The 22,798-nt window shown below is 54.5% G+C and overlaps 11 protein-coding genes across 11 annotated transcripts; 6 read left to right on the forward strand and 5 right to left on the reverse strand.

The window, feature by feature from the left end:
- Positions 1-1,903: 1,903 nt before the first annotated feature.
- Positions 1,904-2,278, forward strand: PG986_003622 (uncharacterized protein; the record flags this gene model as incomplete). The annotated part of the gene is made up of 2 exons (XM_066839844.1): positions 1,904-2,089; positions 2,189-2,278. The coding sequence occupies 2 exons, from the start codon at positions 1,904-1,906 to the stop codon at positions 2,276-2,278; spliced, it is 276 nt and encodes a 91-aa protein (XP_066704908.1).
- Positions 2,279-2,990: 712 nt separating this feature from the next.
- PG986_003623 (uncharacterized protein) lies at positions 2,991-3,233 on the reverse strand (the record flags this gene model as incomplete). Its single annotated transcript, XM_066839845.1, has 1 exon — positions 2,991-3,233. The coding sequence occupies one exon, from the start codon at positions 3,231-3,233 to the stop codon at positions 2,991-2,993; it is 243 nt and encodes an 80-aa protein (XP_066704909.1).
- Positions 3,234-4,721: 1,488 nt separating this feature from the next.
- Positions 4,722-6,116, forward strand: PG986_003624 (pyridine nucleotide-disulfide oxidoreductase-domain-containing protein; the record flags this gene model as incomplete). The annotated part of the gene is made up of 1 exon (XM_066839846.1): positions 4,722-6,116. The coding sequence occupies one exon, from the start codon at positions 4,722-4,724 to the stop codon at positions 6,114-6,116; it is 1,395 nt and encodes a 464-aa protein (XP_066704910.1).
- Positions 6,117-6,595: 479 nt separating this feature from the next.
- Positions 6,596-7,987, forward strand: PG986_003625 (uncharacterized protein; the record flags this gene model as incomplete). The annotated part of the gene is made up of 2 exons (XM_066839847.1): positions 6,596-6,753; positions 6,802-7,987. 2 exons carry the CDS (start codon positions 6,596-6,598, stop codon positions 7,985-7,987), a joined length of 1,344 nt encoding a protein of 447 aa, XP_066704911.1.
- Positions 7,988-8,354: 367 nt separating this feature from the next.
- Positions 8,355-9,340, reverse strand: PG986_003626 (terpenoid synthase; the record flags this gene model as incomplete). Its single annotated transcript, XM_066839848.1, has 3 exons — positions 8,355-8,741; positions 8,837-9,161; positions 9,192-9,340. The coding sequence occupies 3 exons, from the start codon at positions 9,338-9,340 to the stop codon at positions 8,355-8,357; spliced, it is 861 nt and encodes a 286-aa protein (XP_066704912.1).
- Positions 9,341-9,535: 195 nt separating this feature from the next.
- Positions 9,536-9,745, reverse strand: PG986_003627 (uncharacterized protein; the record flags this gene model as incomplete). The annotated part of the gene is made up of 1 exon (XM_066839849.1): positions 9,536-9,745. The coding sequence occupies one exon, from the start codon at positions 9,743-9,745 to the stop codon at positions 9,536-9,538; it is 210 nt and encodes a 69-aa protein (XP_066704913.1).
- Positions 9,746-11,151: 1,406 nt separating this feature from the next.
- PG986_003628 (uncharacterized protein) lies at positions 11,152-12,918 on the forward strand (the record flags this gene model as incomplete). Its single annotated transcript, XM_066839850.1, has 6 exons — positions 11,152-11,382; positions 11,436-11,514; positions 11,588-12,154; positions 12,231-12,374; positions 12,447-12,809; positions 12,878-12,918. 6 exons carry the CDS (start codon positions 11,152-11,154, stop codon positions 12,916-12,918), a joined length of 1,425 nt encoding a protein of 474 aa, XP_066704914.1.
- An 837-nt stretch (positions 12,919-13,755) lies between these two features.
- PG986_003629 (uncharacterized protein) lies at positions 13,756-15,018 on the reverse strand (the record flags this gene model as incomplete). Its single annotated transcript, XM_066839851.1, has 3 exons — positions 13,756-14,241; positions 14,282-14,749; positions 14,869-15,018. The coding sequence occupies 3 exons, from the start codon at positions 15,016-15,018 to the stop codon at positions 13,756-13,758; spliced, it is 1,104 nt and encodes a 367-aa protein (XP_066704915.1).
- A 1,497-nt stretch (positions 15,019-16,515) lies between these two features.
- On the forward strand, positions 16,516-18,227 carry PG986_003630 (uncharacterized protein; the record flags this gene model as incomplete). Its single annotated transcript, XM_066839852.1, has 2 exons — positions 16,516-17,475; positions 17,514-18,227. The coding sequence occupies 2 exons, from the start codon at positions 16,516-16,518 to the stop codon at positions 18,225-18,227; spliced, it is 1,674 nt and encodes a 557-aa protein (XP_066704916.1).
- Positions 18,228-20,135: 1,908 nt separating this feature from the next.
- Positions 20,136-21,506, reverse strand: PG986_003631 (uncharacterized protein; the record flags this gene model as incomplete). Its single annotated transcript, XM_066839853.1, has 1 exon — positions 20,136-21,506. One exon carries the CDS (start codon positions 21,504-21,506, stop codon positions 20,136-20,138), a length of 1,371 nt encoding a protein of 456 aa, XP_066704917.1.
- A 721-nt stretch (positions 21,507-22,227) lies between these two features.
- Positions 22,228-22,587, forward strand: PG986_003632 (vacuolar sorting protein VPS1; the record flags this gene model as incomplete). The annotated part of the gene is made up of 1 exon (XM_066839854.1): positions 22,228-22,587. One exon carries the CDS (start codon positions 22,228-22,230, stop codon positions 22,585-22,587), a length of 360 nt encoding a protein of 119 aa, XP_066704918.1.
- Positions 22,588-22,798: the final 211 nt, after the last annotated feature.

Genomic DNA, 22,798 nt, shown 5'->3' on the forward strand with positions numbered 1-22,798 from the left:
GATGCTTATATGATGTGAGAGGGAAAATGCGAGAATACCAACTGTCAGCTCTCATCAGTAGACTTGTATGCGTGACTGCACGATGCATAGTTACATACGGCTGATCAACGAGGAGTACGCACGTATATCGTGATCTGCAAACCGATCATCCAGTCAACGACGAGGACTTATGTGGAAGTTCCAACGGAAGCTAAGGCGCTGTTTCGGGGCCTCGGCTGCATGCAATACTGCACTGCTTGATGAGCTAACGCAGTGTCTCATTAGGAAACCAATAATGTCAGAATCATATGGTCGCACACGTACTGGGCTGCCGTCCGACCCAACCAGAGAAAACCGAGCTGGAGCAACACGTCAGATTGCCAGGCACCGGATCGTCTGTGGACAAGACGCCCTGCGATGGGGCTTACGGCGGCAGCAGTTGCCCGTTGAAAATTTCAGCTTGTCCAGCGGGCCGGTTAGCACCTTCATTCGTTCGTGTGCCGCTCCTAGGCCGAATGGCTATTTTCGTACGGGATCATCTTGAGCCTGCCACCACGCACCAGGAGCATCAGTATGAGGCAATGAGCACTTCACAGCCATGCATCGCGAGTCAACTGACCAGTGCGAGAGTTTATGCTTAAGCCGGAGCTATTTGGGTAACCAGTCGATCTGGCCGTAAGCACTAGAAGACGCCATCAGTTCGCGGCAAGGTTGGCAATGGAAGCGATTGGTCTCTTAACGATACAGCCCCGAGCTGCCAAGCGCCACTATACAGACCCTCTTTTTCTGTTCCTGTAACAGATTCCTTCCAATAACGGTTGTTCACCTGTATATAGTCAAGGCGGGGGACCAGTGTGTCTTTTTTACCTGTCTACACGGACTCTAGGTATGGTCGCATGGTAATGAACATTGTTTCTTTACTTGCGAATTCAGTATAGGGTCATAATAACTGCCTGGATGCAACGAACCGATCAGTGTGCTCTAGTAGCATGCTGCTATACATACAGCCACTTCCTCTCCAGTCGCTATTTGCTCAAATTAGTTGAAGTACTCTACTAAACAGCTTGAAGAATAACGTTATTATTGGGATAAGTGAAAGCATATAGATAAGAAGCAACGTCTGCGTAGTAAACTTGGCTTGACGCGGGATGCTCCATGCTGGCTATGCGACCCAAGCGTCGCATAATGGAGGCGCACTACTGCAGTAAGCACAACAACTCACAACTCAATGACAACATGGCAGCGCTGATCACAACAACTTCCAGTCAGTCAATACTGGCACTCTATGCCGCCAGCCGTGTATCGGGCTGACATGAGGCGCGGTGATCTGCGACTGCCGCCCTCGTATAGAGCGGTCCTCGACGGTCATTGGCCCAACTCCAGTTCACCTGTTGCTGCTCCCTCTGCCGCCGCAGGCGAGTGAATATTTGATGAAAATACATCTGCGTTAACCGAGTAAGTGCCCGCGTGGTCCGGAGGATTCGCATTGCTGACATCTTCGATCTCTGCATTAGCGAGAGCCGCTGCCCCTGCTAACCTCGCAGTGTAGAGAGGATCATGGCACCTGGCTGGATACTTTCTATAGTGAACAGTAATAGAAACAAAGAACTCAATTACATCAAGTGCCGATTCTCATCAACACCGCCCTCTCCCGAGCAAGCCGCTATCATCATTGGAGAATATGACTGATTGGTTGTTGTGCCAGGTAGGCCGTGATGTTAGGGAAGGCACTCCGAGGCACCTAAGCAGAAATGGTGGATCAACCGGGGATCTATGAATATAAATACCAAAGGATATCTCCCCTAAGAGAGACCTAATCCTCACTCTCCTCATCAGACATCTCCTACACTACCTCGACAAAACCAACTCTCTCCAAGCCCACCCAACACAATACACCAAGCCAACCCCCCCAAACTCTTCCAAAATGCAGTTCACCACCATCCTCGCCACCGTCATGGCCGCCGTCGTCGTCAACGCCTCGGCCGTCCCCGAGCTCCAGGCTCGCGACGTCTGCGGCGCCGGCTACGGCGGCGACCAGCGCCGCACCAACAGCCCCTGCCAGTCCTCCAACGGGGACCGCCACTTCTGCGGCTGCGACCGCACTGGTGTTGTACGTCTTTGATGAGAAAACCCAGCCCATCCAATCCAGCTGCCCGCCTTGTGTGTAACATTGTTCGCTGACCATTGCCCCCTTATCTACGATGAACAGGTCCAGTGCAAGGGTGGCAAGTGGACCGAGATCCAGGACTGTCATTCCAGCTCCTGCCATGGCACCAACGATGGCGCTGCCAGGTGCTAAGCTGCTCAAGCAAATGCATACCTGTGCTTCCGCAACGGAGCTGAGATGGTAAGATTGGCAACTCGCCAATTCACCTGAACAACATTCGACGTTGAATTACTGGCTAGTACTGTTTATCCACAGCCTCCGTGTTCGGGCAAAGATTGGCTTGTTGGAAGGAAGAGTGGTTGAAGAGAGAGCAAGATACGGCTGGGTCCTGGCAGCTCCCTTGCTTGGGAAGATCCAACATCAACCAACGTGGGGAGACAGCTGGGATCCCAAACCGTAGAGATACTTCTTTCACACGTCGTTCATTAGATATTTACAAAATTCAGACGCTGGCTACTTTATCCTTCTCAATGTCCATCAAAGTGGTGAACCCTTCTGCGGGTTGCTGATAGTGCAACTAAAAGCATTATGTGCGGACGTTTGTTTCGTAACTTGCCAAGGACCATGTGGAAGAGTTTGGATGGTGTAGAAAATGATTGAGTTGAGTGAGCTGCAAAACTAAAAAGTACCCTTGCATCGCTCCCAATCGCCTCCAACTTCAACTATGCACCAATTTCTGATTTTGAAGACTTTTCTCTGGCACAACCAGTTGTAATGGTAGCATTAAACGAGAGACCCCAGTTGGAAACAGAGAATAAGAGTATTGTGGTGTTCCAAGTATCTGTGAGGAGCCCCAGCAACCTCCCCCCCTCAACGAGTGTCCATAGTTTCACCCGTATCATCCTTACTCCTCAGATGGGAAGTCGCAATCGGAATGCCCACCACAGCAGGCGCGGAACTCCTTGAGGTGCTCGGAGATGGAACTGACCTGGCATTGGCCAGGCTTGATGAATGTGCCGTCCTGCTCGCGGCAGCAGGTCTTGGTACGCGCATCGTCGGGCTTCCCGTCGGTGAAGCACTGGCAGGCCAGTCCGGTACCGGTCAGCATGGCGAGGGCGGCTATAAAGGCGAAGCGGCTGAGATACATTCCTGCGGACGAGTATTGGGTGTTTGTGACAACTGTGGTTCTGGATATGATGTTTGAACGTGAATCTGCGGACTTGGGTGAAGCAGAAGCGGATGAATGCTGATTATGAAGAAAGACCTACAAAGTTTTCATGATAAAAATGGGAATATATAGTAAATCCCCAGTCCGGACTACAGCAGTGGCTTCAGACCTTAAGCGGTTTTCAAAGATGGGGAACTGAAACAGTCATTTCCGTGGAGCGAATCTGTTGCCACTCGTGATACTGTACATCTCACCCCAGTCCCCTTTTGCTAGCTATCTGTAGAACCGTATGATACCAATATGTTCCCTGTAGATCTTTTTTGGCCATCACCAAAGACCTAGGATGATTAGCCAGTTCGCCTCAGTAGAAAGTCAGGTTGAGTGCGGCCGCTTTGAGGGACTCTACCACTTGGTTGACGAGCGGATGACCACTCCAAAGTTCCAAGGAGAAAATTAATGATGGATTCAGTTTCTTTTCTTCAAGAACGGCATACATCATTATACCCAAGGAGCAAGTAAGCTGATGTCAGAGCTGCAGGCTTTGTTGAACCGATCTTGCGTTTTGTGATACTGTATTCAGAGACAATCCAATTCATTATCTAGCAAGCCACAGAACTCAAAGACGGCTGGCCGCCTGTTTGACTTAGACCGATTGTCAAACCTCATCGGGTGAGATCTGTGCTACGAAGTAAGTTCCCTTCCTGGCCTGCCGCCAAATCAATACCCCCCTCCCATGATCTGCAAGTCAGGTGTAAGAGCCAGCCATGCAGACATGCGTCGTAAGGTACCCCTCATCGACATATGCTAAACTATGGGCATCTGTGGCTCTGTCCAGGACGCAGATTGTACGTGAATCATAGCCTGCTCATAAGGGTTCCTAGCCTGGCTTCATAAACTACAAAACGTGGCCACCGAAAAGAGAAAGCTTTGGAGTCTCTGGGCGCCAAAACGCCTTGTAGATATTCCGGATTAATTATAGACTATAAGCACCAATCTGTTGCACTTCTTGCGCTTATTACAGCGATGAATACCACAGCGCCTAAGCTCAGGGGGGCTTTCGATGTAGGAAAAAGGGGGTCTCCACTAAGATACGTACGCTTTATGCGACTATCTCCGCAAACTCCGAGGATCACGTGTAGCGCAATTGCGATAACAATCTCGGCTATGACACCATCGCGCAGTCCAGTCTATGGCGCAAGTAGAGCTTTAATGCGCCATCAACCGTCCAATGGTGTCGTGAACTCTAAAAGGTTATCCAGCCTGGCATCGCATGAACCTTGACACACATCTGAAAATACTTTCATCCCATGGCCCGACCGAAGCTTAGCGGCAACATCCAACAACGAAACAGAAATCCCTCGCTTTCTCCGGCCCACTGTGGGCAATTAACTCCGAGGCTCGGATGCGAACGCAGTTGCCTCGCCACACCTCGAATTGAACATCTGGTCAAAGATATACAGAGCCAAGATGTCGGCCAATATTGATGTCTTCAACAAAAGCCGGGTGCGCGTCGGAAAGTGGATGAAGCCTCTCGTCCAACAGGGACCTACCCGGTGCTTCGCGTTAGGAGCTGGTCGGCCGCTTTACTCGCAACTTCAGACTTCCCGCGCGGCGCCCTTTGCCATTCGTACTTTGGTTACCGACAACGGCAAGCAACCCACGGATACAGAGCAGTATTCCGCCGTCGTGGTTGGCGCCGGAGCCTCCGGCATCGCCGTCACCGGCAGTCTCCTGGACACCCTGGGCCACGGCAGCAGGATAGCCTGGGTGGACCCCGACTTCAAAGGCGGGCGCATCAACGCCTGCTACCGTGAGGTGCCCAGCAACACCATCGCGCAGACCTTCCTCGACTACGGCAAGGGCTTCGAGTCCTTCCGACGGGCTGCTCAGGCTGTCTCGGAGCCGAACGGCTTGACCAAGCTGGCGGCTCTCGAACCCAAGTCGACATGCTCCCTTCACCATGCGGGAGATATGTTACAAACGCTCTCGGATGGGCTGCTTCGCGACAGTCAGGTGTCCGGGTTAAAAGGGGCTGTCGTGAAAGCCTCCCGCGGCAAATCTCCGTCGGGATGGGTCATGACGATTCAAGGGAAGGAGTCCCAGTCCACGCCAGCGCAGCGACTTGTGGCGCCCCTCGTGGTATACTGCACCGGCTCACATCCGGCGACCGTCAAGCTACCCACGCCCGCAGCAGAAACACCCAAGACCCTTGGTCTTGACGATGTGCTCAAGCCCTCCGTTCTCAAAAACACCCTGCCCAAAGACCGCCCCATTTGTGTCGGCGTGATCGGCGCTTCCCACAGCGCAATCCTCGTCCTGAGGAACCTGCTCGATCTGAGCCGGGACTCGCACCCCCAGCTGCGCGTGCGCTGGTTCACCCGGCACAAGGAGCTCAAGTACGCCAAGTACATGGACGGCTGGATCCTCTACGACAACACCGGCCTGAAGGGTCTCGCCGCTGAGTTCGGCCGGCAATACCTCGAGGGCGACCAGCTTGCTAAGAGCGGCGCGGGCGAGATCATCACGCGCGTCGACTGCTCCGGCGGGGCGGAGCAGGAGAAGGCGGCCTTCCTGCGCGAGCTTCCCCAGTGCGACCACATCGTCCAGGCCGTGGGCTTTTCCAAGAACGAGTTGCCGGATATGGAGACGGAGATTGAGTTTGACAACATCACGGGCGGCTTCGTGGACCGCGCGACTGGGCAGCCGGTCCCCGGACTTTTCGGTGCTGGCATTGCCTTCCCTGAGAGAGTCACCGATAAGGCTGGCAATGTGGAATACGCGGTGGGGTTCTTCAAGTTCATGAAATTTCTGAAGCGCGTCGTTCCGAGTTGGGTGGGAGTAAACCAGAAGTCTACTCGTTAAAGACAATGTGTAGATCCTAACTTAGATCTGTAAACTAGAGATAGATGGCTCAACCCCACAGGCAGATATATTAGATTCAAGTAGCCCTGAAACCTCAACCACTGGACCATTCTTCACATAAACTATACTGGCTGCGTCTGAATGATTACGGCTTACCAACGGAGTCTGCAGCCTGTTCTTTGGCCGTCGGGATCCACTGGGATATGTACCCCTCCTTTACCACATTGTTGATGAATTTATGCTTCAGCTCCGTAATATCTTAAGTTCGCGAGAGTTTCTATGTTCCCGGGTGGCTGGGACGTTAGATAAGAGTTATCACGCTCTAGATTTCCGATTGGCGAAGCCACTGTCAGACACGGATTGGTGACGGACAATATTTTCGTCTTGGTCTGATTCTCCAAGTCAATCAAAATTTGGTTCTGGTAGTTGCTTCCCCTGATTGCTTAGTCGAATTCTGGCAACACCCTCGCTTAGTTACCATGGAGAAGACGCCGATCATCGACGAAGACGACCAGGCTTCCCTGGCCAAAGAGCAGGACCTCCGCCGGTCGCCAGCACACCCTGGCTATGTTATGGTGCACAAGAGGAGGCTCTGTCCCGGATCACTCCGGGAGTTCGAAAACGAGACCCAGAATTTGTGAGCAACTGCCCCTTCAGTGTCAGACTAGTTCATAACTCACCGTAGCCCCAACAGGAAAAAGGCTGAAAAAGCTCAATACGACCCGTTCGTGCTCATCCCCGAGTACTTCGAGTCCAGCGTCTGCTTGTGCTATCTCGGTCTCGACGACGCGATCGCAGAGAAGCTCTGGAAAGAGTGGGACGAAGACAAAGATCAGGAGCGCAAGGATGTCGAAAGCGTGCAGGATGATGCGGCCGAGCATATCAAAAATACAGAACCCACGAAAGACACGGACTCCTCGGACGACCGGCATTGGCACGAGCTCCTCAGTAAGATCGGGGTCAACGAGGACTTCCGGAGAAACCTCATGGACCCCCATTACAAAGACGTCCGGCTGACCAACACGTGCAAGTATTGGGTGCAGTACTTCTTCGAGCACCGCAAGCACACGCTCGTGGAGATCCGGCGTTTCTCGCGCGAGAGATCGTACGAGCGGTCCGCGGGCAAGCACACCGCCGACCAGAAGCTCGGCCGCGGCCCAAAGACCAGCGTCTGGTCCATGGCGCAAGCCGAGAAGACAGGCACTTTGGCCCTGTGGACGAGCCAGGCGTTCCACCGCCACAGCGGCCTCGCGCTGAACCCCGTCTCCTGGAAGGTCAATAATTGGCAGTGTGTAGGGAAGACCGGTGCGCGCGACTTTACACACTTTGGGGCCGCGTATTTCACGCCCCAGCGCGACGTCGCGCTCCACGGCCTCGGGTGGCACAAGAAGAACGACCCCGCCGCGGGCTACCTTCTGATCCGGCTCGTGGTGCCCGCGGTGTACATCACCAATATGGAGGACGGCGGGAACAGAATCGAGATGCTCTCCACGGATCCCCTTTGGCAGGACGTTGTCTCCTACAGTCGGCGCGGCATTTCACAAGTGGGTGCTAACGATGACACAAGCCCGGCCAACGCGGTCCGAAAGGCGCTTCTGATACATGGGCACATGGCCAAGGGACTGGACCGTCCCGAGCGTGAATCACCGATTTCTTCGTCGGAGCCTGTCGTGCCGCAAGTGAGCAGCGAGCCGTATCTGAACCGCGACGGAAAGCCGGCTTTGCAGTATGCCTTTCGGGTTTGGCATCCGACGTTGACCGCGATCGCCGAGATGGCATTCAAGCAACACGAGGTCGCCTACGTTGATAGTAAAGATGTGGCCGAGATCGAGCATATGTGGGACGTCAAGAATAGAACCAGCGGACAATGAACCTCCAAGATACCGACTCTCTAGAGAGGTTACATACCAACTAATAAGATGGGTTTATGATTAGCCAGAAGACGCCTGTCTCGTTATCCCGTAGCGTACTCTGACGTCAAGATAGGCGAAGTCGAGCCGAAATGGTTTCAGCTCAATCCATGATATATATATTTATATTTGGCTTGGTACAAAGCCTTTTCCTTGGTCATCAAATCACACCGGCAAACATGGCAAGGCTGCACTACTGGCATCAATTTGATCAACGGTCGTAAACAACCAAGTAATCAGCTCAAGGGGTTTACTATTTACCAGTTTGACTAGCAGCATGTGTGAACTGTATAATACTATAAAGACAACAAGCAAAACGCCTTCTAACTCATAACCTGCCATCGTCTATCTGCACCGACCCGGTCGGCCCGTCCCCATCCCCATAAACCTTGGGCAAGAGGCTCAACGTGCGCGACTCCTTGATGTCCATCCCGCGCTTTCCAAAGTATCGCTCGCTCTCGTAGCTCCAGTGCATGACCCCGCTGACGCACTGGGCCATACCGTCGACGAGCTTTTGCACGTCGAGGCCGACGGGGCCCATCCACCGCGGCAGCCGGCGGTAGAGGGCGTAGAACCGCTTCATCTTCCTCCTGTTCAGCTCCCCGGCGTAGTCGAAGGCGTCCTGCACGCCCAGGCCGAACTGCTGCATTATGATGGTGATGATGTTGTGCTCGTCGTCGCCTGCCGCTTGCTCCTTGTTGTACGAGAGTACGTCCTAGAAGCAAAGAGTTAGCAATTGGATCATAACGCATCGTGAAAATTGAGTGTCGAGCGGGGTGTAGGGGGAGGGAAATAGGAGAAGGAACGCACGTTGGCAATAACTATGAGATCAACGGCCAGTGTCTCCATCTCGACGATGACCTTATGACGCCGCACCGCATCGGGGATGTCGAGGTCCATCTCGTACATTGCTATCGTCGAAGGCGCGCCGGATGTGTGCCGCCGGATGGGGAAGTAAGCCGCCAAGTCCACGATGCGCGACTGCGACCTGAGCTCGGCCTGTTGTGCGACCGACTCGACATAGTCCAGCCATGTCGCCAGGAAACGCCTCTTGAAGGTCGGCGTGGCGTCTCGTGGCAGGCGGTTCCAAAACCTGATGGGCTCGCACTTTTTAGTACCGCCTCTCCTCGAACAGCTATTGGGCGATATGATGTGGCCGACTCACTGTCGTGTAAACTCGCCTCCAACCCACTCCCCAACGGGTCTTGGGCTGTGTGGGTTCGCGAAGGCATCCATCTGGACCCGTGCTTGCTCCCATACTTCCTCTGGTCCCGACTTGTCCGAGTATTCATCGAACATGAAGAATAGGTGCATGATATCACACCCAGATCTGACTTGTTCTGGGAGTATGCACAGCCAAGTCAGCATTGCAACAAGATGTGATGGAGAAAAGGGGGAGCCGTCTCACCTTTCGTCATCCGAGAATAGCACATCCCCGCTAAAAGATCTGATGACCGTGGGCCAATGTAAGCAAGCAGCGACAAAACGACATTTACGTAGTGGGAAGGGTTAAGGGGTGGACTTGCTCAGCTTGCCCTTGTCGTGGACCAGTCTATGGGTTTCGGCGTCGAACGCGCTGAAGCTGGCGCTCCACTCGAGGCACTCCTCGTCGACCTCGGCCAAATGAGGGCTGACCTGCCGTGGCCACTTCCAAAGGGTCTCGAGGTCGGGCAGGCGGATCTTGTTTGGGTCGTTCATTTCGACTTTGTGGAAATACATGTTTGAGAAAAGGGCCTGTGCTGCATGTGCAAACTTGGTCAAACTACGGTGGGCGACTCAGCCTTGATAAAGACGTGGGCCCACGACCAGCACATTGCCACCGAGTTCTTTTTCTGACACTCCTTCAAGTTGGGTGGTGTGCGTGGACGCCTGTGGGCCAGGCGCTGCAGTTTCGATCTCGACTCACATTTGTTTTCCCGGCGGAGGGCTTGATAACCGGTTTGTTCCGCATTAAGAAGGAATAACAATCACGGCAGTCTGTGAAATGTCCGCGGCATGTAATGTTTGTTGCTAATCACATGTGTCTTGTGGAGGCAATAGGTATGTATCATAAGCCCGAAGCCTTCCAAGAAACTAAATGGTGTGATCCATCATTATAGAACATGTTACAACATGACAGGAACGATTTTTATTCTCATTTTTCTTTCTTTACTGGAGGTACCAATGCCGACCGAGTGTGCTCAGATATGATCGGATCTATCCAGCGGCTTGCAGGCCGGATCGGAGAGATCATTGGTGCATCGCATATATCACGGGTACCGTTCCCACACTGCGGGCTCCGCAAAGGACTGGGGTTCGAGAGATCTTTCGTCTCGAACCTGTCGTGGGGGTTGTGCGTCTCAGGTCTAGACAATAGGGCTCGGGGTCGACACGAAAAGCAAACGTCGGCGTTGCATCGAGAGAAAGCTGAACCCAACAATAGCTGAGCTGCATTTGGTCATATTTACCAAAGCGTACGACGCATCATAGTCCCAGCGTAGCGGAGCGCTTGCTTGACTCGCGCCACCGAGAGGAATCGTTGACCCAAGATAGAAGGAGACCCGAGGCTAGCAAGGGGTCCCTGATCGACGGGCAGTCGGCCCCGTACCGAATCCATGTCCCTAGCCAGCAATGTTTCGCACAAAACAACATAGCTCCCCGCTCGAGGTTTTGTTCTCGCGGCAAAATGGTTTCGTAACTGGGCAAAGAGACCTCCAAAAGCGAGCGATACGACCCCGAAACTATCGCAACGCGCTCCCGATCTGAACATGTGCTTGTTAATTGATCAAATATCAGAGAGACTCGCAACCCCTGTCCTTTGACGAACAAGTGGTGTCGCGATACTTGCCGGTAATGGAGTCCCATCCGTTGTTTTGTCAGACTACCGAGTCGAGGGCACTCATCGCCGAACTTATGATTGGTGATGCGCAGGCTGAAGAGGTCGCGCCAGCGAGCTCACAAGTGACCGCGAGACTCATCCAAGTCGATGTCGTTTCTTTTTTGGTCGCATCTCGATAGGACATAAGTACCAACAAGCCCCGGACCTGGCCTCGACGGTAATTAATAATATCACTGCCAAAGGCCGTTGGATTCGTCCCATCGTTTGACATAGCTACGTCCCGTCTATTACCACAACGCCAAGCAACATGGAGCTACCGAATCTAGGCCATAGTGGCCTCGGCACTATCTGCCTGAGCACAATCTTTTTCATTTTCGTTTACATAATCAGCACCATCATCTACTTGTTGACCCTGCATCCGTTGGCAAGCTATCCAGGCCCGGTCTGGACGCGAGCGAGCCGGATCCCCTTCTGGATTGCCTGTCTCACTGGAGATCAAGTGCTCTGGATGCACAGCCTGCATACCAAGTACGGCCCGGTGGTTCGGTACAGCCCCAACGACCTGAGCTTCATTGACCAGGGGGCGTCGAGTGGAAGGCCATCCACGGCCACGAGAAAGGGGGAAGAGAGCTCCCCAAGGCCCGGGAGTGGTTTGTCGAGCCCGCCAATGGTAAGCAATGCAATTCACTCCGTCATGCTATACTAGTAGCAATGGGCATGTTGCTAATGAGATACTGGGGAAGGTATATATGGCATCAACAGTGCGCCTGCTCACGAGCACCACCGACGCTTCCGTAAGCTCTTCGCGCCTGCCTTCTCGGAGCGCGCCTTGAAGAGCAACGAGCCAGTCCTGCGCAAGCATGTCGATCTGTTAGTCAGAAAACTAGGCGAAGTTGCCAACGCGGGCAGACCCGTCGACATGGTGAGGATGTTCCAATTCACCACGTTCGACTTCATGGGCGACCTCACCTTCGGCCTGCCCCTGGGCCTGCTCCAGGGCCTCAAGTACTCGCCCTGGGTCGAGGCCGTCTTCGACTCGATCAAGGTCACCCCCGTGGCCCAGATCATCCAGTACTACCCTTGGCTGCACTCCCTATTCAAACGGCTCGAGCCCCGGTTCGTCAAGGACATGAAGTACAACCACTTCAAGCACTCCGCCGACCGGGTCGATCTGCGGCTCGAGCGGGGCCCCGCCGAGAAGCCCGACATCTGGAGCATGGTCTTGGCGGCCAAGGGAGACCAGCAGCTCAGCCTGGAGGAGATGTACTGCCATGCGGACGTCTTTATGTTGGCCGGCAGCGAGACCTCAGGTACGTACATATGCAGCTTACTCGCAGACATAGCTCCACACACACACACACTGAAAGCTGACAATCGTGGATATAGGTTCCACTCTCTCCGGCTTGACTTACCATCTTCTGTCAAACCCCGAGAAGCTGGAAATCCTGAAGAACCAGATCCACTCCCTCTTCAAACACGAGGATGAGATCACTCTCCAGAGCACCGCCGGTATCGAGTATCTAAATGCTTGTACGCATCTCCAAAGCCACCAAGTCAGATCACTCAGTAGAGCATGGCTAACAAGACAACACCCTGACACAGGCATCCAGGAAGCCCTCCGACTCTACCCGCCCGTCCCCGTGGGCGTCCCACGCGTAGTCACCGAAGCGGGGCTGACCATCCGCGGCCAATGGGTCGCGTCCGGCACGCGCGTCTCCGTGCACCACTACGCGACGTACCGCAGCCCGCTCAACTTCGCGGACCCGGACACGTTCGCGCCGGAGCGCTGGTTGTCGGGCGGCGGCGACTCCCTCGCCCCGTACTACGAGAACGATCGGCGCGAGAGCTGCCAGCCGTTCGCGTACGGGCCCCGGGACTGCCTTGGCCGCAACCTCGCCATGCACGAGATGCGGTACGTGATGGCGCGCGTCCTGTTCAACTTCGACCTGAAGCTCAGGCCGGAGAGTCGGGGGTGGGACGGGCAGAGGGCGTTTATTCTTTGGGAGAAGAAACCTCTAATGTGTAGTTTTCAGGCGACTGCAACATAGTTGGTGCTAGCAACCAAGCTGTGTAATATTAATAGTAGGGCAGGATAGATGGAGCCGGGGCAAACGCACGGCTTCTGTGTGGGACTTGGAATTGTGTAAGACTAGGGACCGTCTATACAGACGGCGTTGGTTTCGAAACTTCATGCTGGTTTTGTTCTAGCCAGTGCCCGTGTTGAATTTTGCTTGGTGGCCGATACAGACGGAGTCTGTTCTATCAGTTCTCAGAAATATGTCAAGCCAGGAACGGGGTCCTCCACCGGCTAGAGATGCACGTTCGACATTGCTAGAGAGTCACCTGGAAGTTGGGTATTGGTAATGCCAAATTTCACCCTCGAAATGTGCTAGCCAACTTGGACAGCTTACTAGTTCCTAAGGCCGGTGGCAAGCGGATAAGGTGGTTGACTGAGTGAGGACTTACCTCCAAGAGGTGGGTAAAGGATGAAGGCCTTGTCAGGGGTCTGACCCCACAGAAGCTGACGTGCCCGGCTAGCAGCTGTCGCTGACCCTGTTTCCGAGTGGGTTAGCCTGACTGGGGGTCGACCGGGTAAGCATACTCAATCAGGGGCGGTGGCGGCACGAACCTACTTTTCCTAGACAAACCGCCGTGGAGGGCCCCATGATCATCTTAGCGCTAAGATCGAGCTTTGCCTTATTGCCGCTCGATCCAACGAAAGGCCCAGGCTGTTTCGTTGCAGTTGCGAATAATGTAGTCAGGTTGGATTGCAAACTGTGATATACTCGGATTTGTAGCATTGATATTTTACGGAGATGTTGATACAGGAAGAAGCTACACGTAGTTATACCAGCCAGGTAGCAGTAGAAGTACATGGTTATCATAATACATAGCCAAGCCCATTGTTCCCCTAGAACTGGTCGCGATGCTCTAGTCCTCTTGGGTAATTCGCCTCCTCGTCCGTCAGATAGTTGACCGAAATGTTAGTCTGTCGGATGATGCGAGTGTCGTTCCCGACAATGCACTTGTCGCTGCCGTTGTCGTTACTGCGGGCGTCCTCCTCCGACGCGCCCTTGTGGTCGACGCCGCTGTCGAGCATGCTGTGGCCGCCGCCGCGGGCCCGCTTGCGGTTGCCCAGGGAGTAGGACGACGACGACTGGGTCCGGGGGTTGTTGCCGCCGCCGCGGCCGCTGTGGTCGCCGCTGGACTTGTTGCGCCGGAAGAAGGGGCGGTAGAAGGGGATCGAGGCCGCGACGATGGTCGCGCTCACTTCGGCCACCAGCCAGATCAGGACGATGGAGGTGCCGTAGGCGAAGTCGGCACTGCGGGAGACGTAGGGGATAGTCGAGGTCTTGTAGAGGCCGACGACACCAGCGCTAGTTATAGGGTTAGTCAACTGGGGTCCGAAAAGGATGTATATCGGGAAGCACTTGCACCAGACCTAAGCTCATGGACAGGATGATACCTATCTTCTCGCGCGTCTTCATCTGCAGCCCCCAGATGACCACGCTCGGGAAAGCAGTCAGGACCAAATCCATGACGGCCGAGTATCCGGCTGCGAAAACTCCGAGGCCAACAACCGAGTCGCTCGGGACGCAGTTGTGCTGCTCGGGGGTGGCGCATTGGTAGAACTGGACGATGGAGATGCTTCCCATGGACAGAAGAATGGTGACCAACATGAACCACAAGGCCGCTTTGTGCCACGTAACCTCCACCAGTCGGAGCAGCGTGATGATGAAGGAGGACTTGGAGACCGCGACCGCGACCACGGCGAAGAACTGCCCGATCGGGAGCAGAAACAAGAGCGTGGGGAGCTTGGTCATGTCGAAACTGGCGTCCAAGTGGGAGCCCAGCCCGTAGCCTGTCGTGTAGATGGAGAGGACGATGAAGACGACGAAAAGGAACTGTTGTTTCCCCCCACCGTGTTCGTTAGCTTTACTACCACCCCTACACGACGGGCAAGGAGGTAGGGCAGGCCGAGGCGAGGCCATCATGGTGACAAAGCGCAGCGTTCAAGACATACCCAGGAGAGAGCCAAGACGTAGTCATCGATCCCCAGCTTGGACCGCACGAGGGCCTTGGCGGCGAACCGCGCACTCATGAAAAGCAAGGTGGCCACACCGCAGACAATCATGGAGACCGTCATGGCCATGACGTTGGAGTCTTCGGCCATTTTTACACGAAGAAATAAAAAAGAAGTAACAGCCTTGGCGCCAAAAAGAACGAAGAGCAGCTAAAGAGATCGCAGCGCTGGGGTTTCGGGGACTCGAGAAGCCGGTCTCTAGGAAGTCGGAGGGGAGCGCGGATGGCGAGCGCATGAGAGGAGTCAGGGGAAACTGGAGCAGCAGTCACTGTTATCTATACTAGTCCTGGCAAACGGCCTGCAACAATCTGAAGAAGACGGCTGTGGTTTTCCGAAGACGGCAGACATACATAGCCAGCGTTCCATTGGCAACGATGCGAACCAAGGAACGTGCCGGCTGCGACATATCATCAAGTTGCCAAGGTAAGAAAACGTCCGCGCCATGCAGCATATTTCCTTCTGCGGGGACTCGAGATGCATGTAATATGAGTTCATGCAAGATCTTAATAAACGGCAGCTCGTTTGCCTGGCATAGATGCAGGCCCGACACATGCGGGCAAGCGCTCAAACGCACATGACCAACACCCAATACCGGACAGTGTGGTTCCTTGCTTGGAGCCCTGCGTTGTTTGTTTGGTGTGCCAGCTTATCTTCTCCTCTTCCGTCGTCTGTCACTTTTGCGGTATTTGCAGCGAGCGACAAGGGAACTGATTTCCCTGTTACATGACTGTTCTAAGAACGGATTGCAGACGAACTACGGGTCCAAGAGATCCACGTCGAAGCATTTCCGCCTATCATGGCCTCTATTTCTGTCCGTCACATTTCAGTGGGTGGGGGGTGGGGGAGTCTCCATTGCGGTCCGGCGGGCGGCCCCTGTTCCCCGGGAATCGAATCTGACGCGATGCACTCCCCACGAATCAGATCCGGCCGTTGACAAATCCTGGACAAGCCCCCTGGCTCGTTGCGACCCTCCCCTCGCACGAGATACAAGGCGCACCTATGTAGGATCGATACACGAGCACGGCACAGCAAACAACCCCTACTCGATACACGGGGCCAAGCTGCGCCGCGGCGTGGCATACTTTTCCCCCTGCCTGCGATAACATACGATTTCGCGAACGTTTTACAGAATGCAATACATCGCCTGCAGCCGTGCCTGCACTTCTGCCAAGATGCGATAGGTTCCCTTGCTGTTTCTCTCCAGGGCCCAGGGCCTCAGCAAGCGTTGGGGGGGGGTAATCGGACAGGTAATTGCCCCCGGAGAGAAGGGTACCTCGCACGAACTGGAGGGAGCAAAAGAGGGAGAGACAGTCGAGCGAAGACACGCGTTTCGCACCTTTCTTTTCTACCCTCCAATGCGAACCCCGAACGCTCCACGACACGCAGAGCAGCGTTGCACCAGTAGAAGTCAGGTTTGATTCTTTGCCTGTCTACGAAACAGCTAAATCAAATCAAAGCCAACACGACTTGCTAGTCATTTCTCACTTTTCCAACTGCTCGGCAGTTGGTACTTGTTCCCTTGTGTGATTGTGCCGGCAGCGAATCTCGGGAGTTACACACATACACACGTATAGACACACTGACACAATGGGCGCCGTCTTTTCGTCCACGGAGGGCGCTCTGCTCCTGATCGCGATTGCGGTGGCGGCCTACCTGGGATCGGGCGCGATCCGGCCGAAGCCGCTCGCCGGTATCCCGTACAACCGCGACGGCGCCGCGAAGCTGTTCGGCGACGTCCCCGAGATGATGGGCTTCGTCATGAAGACGGGCCAGGTCTTCGGCTGGCTCACCTCCCTCACCGAGCGGCACCAGAGTCCCATCGTGCAGGCCTTTGTCAAGCCCGGCTCGCTGCCCTGGGTCGTCCTGACCGACCCCCTCGAGTCGCAGGACATCCTCTTGCGGCGCACCAAGGAGTTCGACCGGAGCGGCTTCTTTGGCGAGCTCATCGGCGGTATCCTGCCCGAGCAACACATCCAGTTCCTGTCTAGCGATTCGCGTTTCAAGAACAACAGGAACCTCATCAACCACCTCATGGCGCCCACATTCATCACCACCGTCAGCGCCCCGGAGATGTACAAGAGTATCTTGACCCTCATCAAAGTCTGGCAAGCCAAGTGCGAGATCACCAAAGGCCGCCCCTTCTCCGCACATCACGACGTCACCTACGCCGCATTAGACGGCATCTTTGCCTCCTCCTTCGGCCTGCCAGAGGCCGACAGCAACACCATCCAACGCCTCGAAGCCGTCGAGCAATGGACCCCGGAGCTGCCCAGCAACCCGGACGAACCCGTCCCCTTCCCCGAAGGCAAGGTGCCCCTCCTCTTCTCCTCCGTCCTGACGCTCGCCAACTCCGTCACCGACACCCAGCTCTCCCCGGCGCCCGTCCTGACGTCCTGGGTCCTGCGCAAGCTCCCCTACATGGTCAAGGCGACCGCGGTCAAGGACGAGTACATCCGCGCCAAGGTGCGCGAGTCGGAGCAGTTCATCAGCCAAGGGGTCACCCAGTCCCAGAGCGCGCTGCACTCGGTGCTGATGCGCGAGAAGGAGGTCGCCGACAAGGAGGGGCGCCCCCCGACTACTACAAGCGCGCCATCGCCGACGAATTCTTCGGCTTCATGATGGCGGGGCACGACACCTCGGCGACGGCCGTAGCGTGGGGCGTCAAGTTCCTGACCGAAGCTCAGGACAAACAAGACAAGCTCCGTGCGGCGCTACGTGCCGGGTACACGGCCGCGGCGCGCGAGGGCCGTGCTCCTACCTACGAGGAGCTGATCAAGACGCCGATCCCGTACCTCGACGCGGCCGTCGAGGAGATCCTCCGCCACGCCAACACCATCGCCTTCGTGGTCCGCGAGGCCCAGCAGGACACCACGGTCCTGGGCCGGCACATCCCCAAGGGCACCAACGTCTTCCTGATGGCCAACGGGGCAGGCTACCTCAAACCCAACCTCCGGCTCGGCGACGCGGACCGCAGCGTCGGCGCCCGGCGCGCCGAGGGCAAGTCGCTGACGGGCACCTGGGACGACGCGGACGTCTCGGCGTTCCGACCGGAGCGCTGGCTGAAGGAGGATGGGACGTTCGATCCCCAGGCGGGGCCTCAGCTGGCGTTTGGATTGGGGCCGCGCGGCTGTTTTGGGAGGAAGCTGGCGATGCTGACGCTCAAGATGCAGTTTGCCCTTATTGTGTGGCACTTCCAGCTGCTGCCTACGCCGGCGGAGCTGAGTGGCAAGGAAGCGGTGCAGAGGTTTGCGCTGGAGCCCAAGCAGTGCTACATACGCCTCGAGAAGGCGGAGATATGAAGGAAGCCCTCGCTAGCTGAGTTTGGAACGTGTACGATATATTAGAACTCAATTTCAATAAGGTTTAAATGATATAGTAATACCCAACTTCGAGTAGTTCGGCATCTAATTGGCTTAGCGCAGTTCCCATCCCGTCCCTTGCTCCGGCATCAGGGGTCAGCTTAACCTCCGCTCCCCGACATTGGTGGCTTGAAGTAAGCTTATGTTTCATGCGTTTATGCGCCGACCCGCCGATGGATGGAGGAATAGTCAGCCCGCTTCTCCTTATCACTAGCTCCTACACTGCGGCTTGGGTCGTTCGTGATTGGGCCGCTGACCAATCCTTCTTATTAGCTCGTGCTACTAGATGCCTAGCTCGGGCCCCAGGCCCTACTGCCCCTTTGACAGGTCGTCCTACCGGACTAGACCTTGTACCGATTCCATGCATCAATCTTATAATATGAAGCTAAGTAGATAAGTCGGGCGCGGTAGCGCATCCTTCCAAAGGTGACAAGAATGCTCATATACAACGGTGCAACCACTGGGCCTCATCTCTAGTCAAAAGCTCTCCTCACCTATGATTTCGTGTAATTCCACTGCTTAAAGCGAAAGAACATCGTAACCATGTACTCGGTCAGCGAGGTGGTGAATTCGTCGCTGGTGTCCGTGTCCTCCGGGTCGTAGGCCTGCCCAAAGGGATTCACTGATACACCATGTAGTAGTGCCATCGAAAGAGATATGACTGCAAGAAAGAGGTGCCAAAATCGTAGGCGAATGTTCATTCTCTTGTCCATCCCTGGATCGCATAACCAGGACCATGATGGACTGGATAGGGGGGCGCCGAGGTTAGGTGGCTGATGATCCAGAAGTGGGGTTGACACTGAGTTCTGTCAGTCGTGAGTGACATTTGGGCTACTGCCGCTCTAGAAACGTAGCTCGGGCAGCTGAATTGAAACTTCAAGGTTAAGGGGGTGATTCAGTCTGAACTCACTTGGAGTGTGGCGCCGGCGTTGACACGTGCAATAAAGTCAAACGTTGCGCCAATGAGGTATTATACCTCAGCATCCACTGCTTGAGCTAAGCGTCCAGTACACAACGGTCTAGACTTGTGGTCGTGACAATACATGAGTTAAAGCTATGCAATGATGGCAATATGGTGGCAAGTAACGGTTACGAGACTCCCTATATGTGCAATATGACCTGCCCGAGCATGTCGACTCTTGTGCGCGTGCCTGCTGCATCTCCAACTGCCAAGCATGTAAATCTGATCATTTTCTCTCACAATGTAACGAGCCATGCAGAAAATGCACCACAAGCCAATATAGCCATGCAGGTAGGTCATCCGAAATAGAGTACCGAGGCGTAAACGAATCTGATTGGAGCAGCTGAGTTGTGTTCCGCGCACCACATTCACCCACCTCTTTGCTACACCAAACAAGCCATTCGGCCCGTGAAATATGCATCTTCGGCAATTGACTTGATTTAATCATGAGACGTTTGAAGGCAGCCACGGTTTTGGAATGGACATGATGCAAATATTGATAATATCATCCTCGGAATATTTATTCTGTGACTTATCACCAGGGGAGGTTTATTTTGACTTGCGTCTCTAACCCAAATTCGATGTCCCTCAGCAACCCCCTTTTAGCTGGAAACGTATGTGTTGAACCTGTCTAGCCCTAAAACCCATATCTGTCGCACGGCAGAGAGCGTCAGATGGTTGATAAAGTGCTATCTAAAGGAAAGAAAGAAAGGACAAAAGAGAAAGGTACTACGCTGCTAATAAATACACAAATGAGATGTCTAGCGTAGCGCGCTAGGCGCGTCAAGGAGCGACCCCCTGTCTCCATCCTACTGCGACAATATCCTATTGGTAGTCTGTTGAAACTCCATTGATCCATCCATTCGAACTCTCTGCGGAACTCAGGTCTACCCCACAAGTCTAGCGAATTCCATGAACTCGCCATATCCTTTCAGTCTCTCCATGTCTTCCACGCTCAAGCACACAGCGACACCAATTTCGCCATCGGGCCGCTTTGGCATCAAATACACCAGCCCTTGAAACGCGTCGAAGCGCGGCCGTCGTACCGCTTCTGGACACCCGATCCCGAGCCCGAAGTCGAGGTGGTACGCGTCCTGGTTGGCCCACGAGTTGAGCATGACGTCGCGGGTCATGTCGAAGCCGCCGCCCAGGAGGCTCACCGTGGACTTGTCGGGCGTGCGGTCCATCAGCGTCGCGAGGGATCGGGCGTCGTAAGCCAGTGTCGACGTCTCGGTCGCGATGGCCGCTCGAAGATCAGCGGCGATGGCGCCGAGAGGGCTTTCCACGAGCTGACGGGCCGAGAACTTGTCGTGATATGTCGTGCACTGCGCGAAGCCCGGATACGTTGCCGATATTCCTACGTGATGACGAATATCGACCGAGCGAGCGAAGAGCACTGGCGAGTCTTCTTGCAGCCTCGGAAGCCGAGCGCGCATAATTGATTGCCATACGAAGGCGCTGAGGGCGTCGTCCGTGGATATGTATGGTGTTGTGGTTGGTAAACCCTGAGTGGCCATTTGTTTGAGGGCAAGTAGGGATTCATTGGGGAAACTGAAATGGCACCACACGCCGGTCGGCTTTGGCTCTCGCGCATTGCCAGCAGGAATTGGTTCGACTCTGTTGTATCTGAGTTCTGCGCCGGGAGTCCAGACGGTGTCGTCAAGCAAGGGTATCGTATCGGCAAGGTCGCGGTTCCCCGACCTCAATTCATCTTCGGTAAATGCCTCCCCTCGGCAGGCCTTTGACAGCAAGTGCATCACTTGCCCTTGTCCGACTCCGTCCATGCATTGGTGCTGACCAAGGAATGTGAGGATGAGGCCGCCAGTGATGATGCTCACTTGCAGCTGAAAGACCTCTGCTGTGGTCTCCCCAGGGCGTCCCGAGCTGGTCCTCCGGGGTGCGACCAAGTCTTCATCCAGGCAGTTCATCGGATAGCCTGTGGCTCGCAGATCCTCCAATGATGGGATTGCAGAGTCCTTCGTCAGATCCTTCACAGCTAACCGAGGGGTCCTCTCGAGGGGCTTGATGTTGAAGACGCCCGTAACACCCTCAGCAGCGACTTCGCAAACGACTTGGCCCGCCAACCATGGGAAAGAGTCGGCCAGACGCTCGAGACCTCTCTGCAACGTTTGGATTATCGCTGGTGTCTGCGACGCATCATCCATATAAAAACATAGACTGATTTGCGTGAATATTGTTACCAACATCTGACCATAGCCATCGAGTACTAAATTAACGTTCTGCGGTGAGTAAGACATCTTGCGAATTCTGGTACAGAGCGGCAGCCGGACAGCTACCTCGGCCAATTGACCCAGCGTGGGATGGGTCATGTCATTTGCGCCTTTCAGGACGAGCATTAGTCATTAAAATGCCAACAAATTTATTTTTCCGAAGCGATATCTGAGACACTCGGCCCTTTGATTATACCTACGTTCCTTCCCTCGGCCGATACAATTGGTGAGATCTAACCAGAAACCCTTTTCGTCCAACCCTATGCATGCACCAAGAACATAAGGTTCGCAGGCTGACCATATGATGAAGAACTTTTGAATTTCTTCTGCAGAGTCTGGGTCTTCGTATATGCAGCCTTGAGTAAACTTTAGACTTAATATATTAATGTTCATGTCAACCAACATAAGCTTAGGCCTGGCATCCAGATACCATTACTTTCGTTAGTCGACACGACGTGGTAATATCCAGATTAGGTTGACAAGGTATGTTTCTCCCTAGACTCATCCAAAGTAAACTTCCTTCGCCAACCCCCTATGGCGCGCCTTTTTACATTGTGGGTGCAGCTACCAGACTTGATACCTCGCCTGGATTTCATCTACAGTCGTCTTTCGTCTTTGCCGCGTAGAGCGTATCATTGAATAGTTCGATTTCAGAATACGCATCTTGTATAGGCACCGCTCCATATTAATACGTCTTTCTCCAAAACCTGGCTTCAAGCCCATCGGGCTCCTTAGGAACGGCGGCAGCATGGCGACCGACACCAACAATGATCCGGCCCCCAGGAGCTGCTTGCCTATGTTGGAGGGTCTTCAGTCTGCGAAATCCAAGAAGCGAGTCAGCCAGATTGACCAAGCCAGGGCCAACGGCGCCGGAGATTTTGTCTCCATGCCCCAAATCCTGGTCGCCGGCGATCAGTCTTCTGGAAAGAGCACCGCCCTCGCACGACTAATTGGTGTGCCTTTCCCAATAAAGGATGGCTTATGCACGAGATTCCCAACGGAGATCATTGCGAGACGAAGCAACACCGAAAGGTCAATCACCGCCAGCGTCCATCCTCACTCGTCGAGGTCACTTGAGACGCGAGCTTCGCTTTCTTCCTACAATTGAATCCTGTCGGACATGTCAGAGCTACCTTGTGTTATTGACGAAGTTGCTGCAATGTTGCAGCTGCGCGGATTCCCCGGTGTTGTCGACGGAAGTGCGTTCGCTGCGGACGTGCTGTGCATTGAAATCACTGGATAAGATGCAACCCCTAAGATGCAACCCCTACCGGCTGCCCCCCCTCAAATGACATACCTAAAATAGATGTAAAAATCAA

Source organism: Apiospora aurea (assembly GCF_038362705.1).
Source record: "Apiospora aurea strain CBS 24483 chromosome Unknown utg000002l_segment0_segment0, whole genome shotgun sequence".
NCBI lineage: Eukaryota > Fungi > Ascomycota > Sordariomycetes > Amphisphaeriales > Apiosporaceae > Apiospora > Apiospora aurea.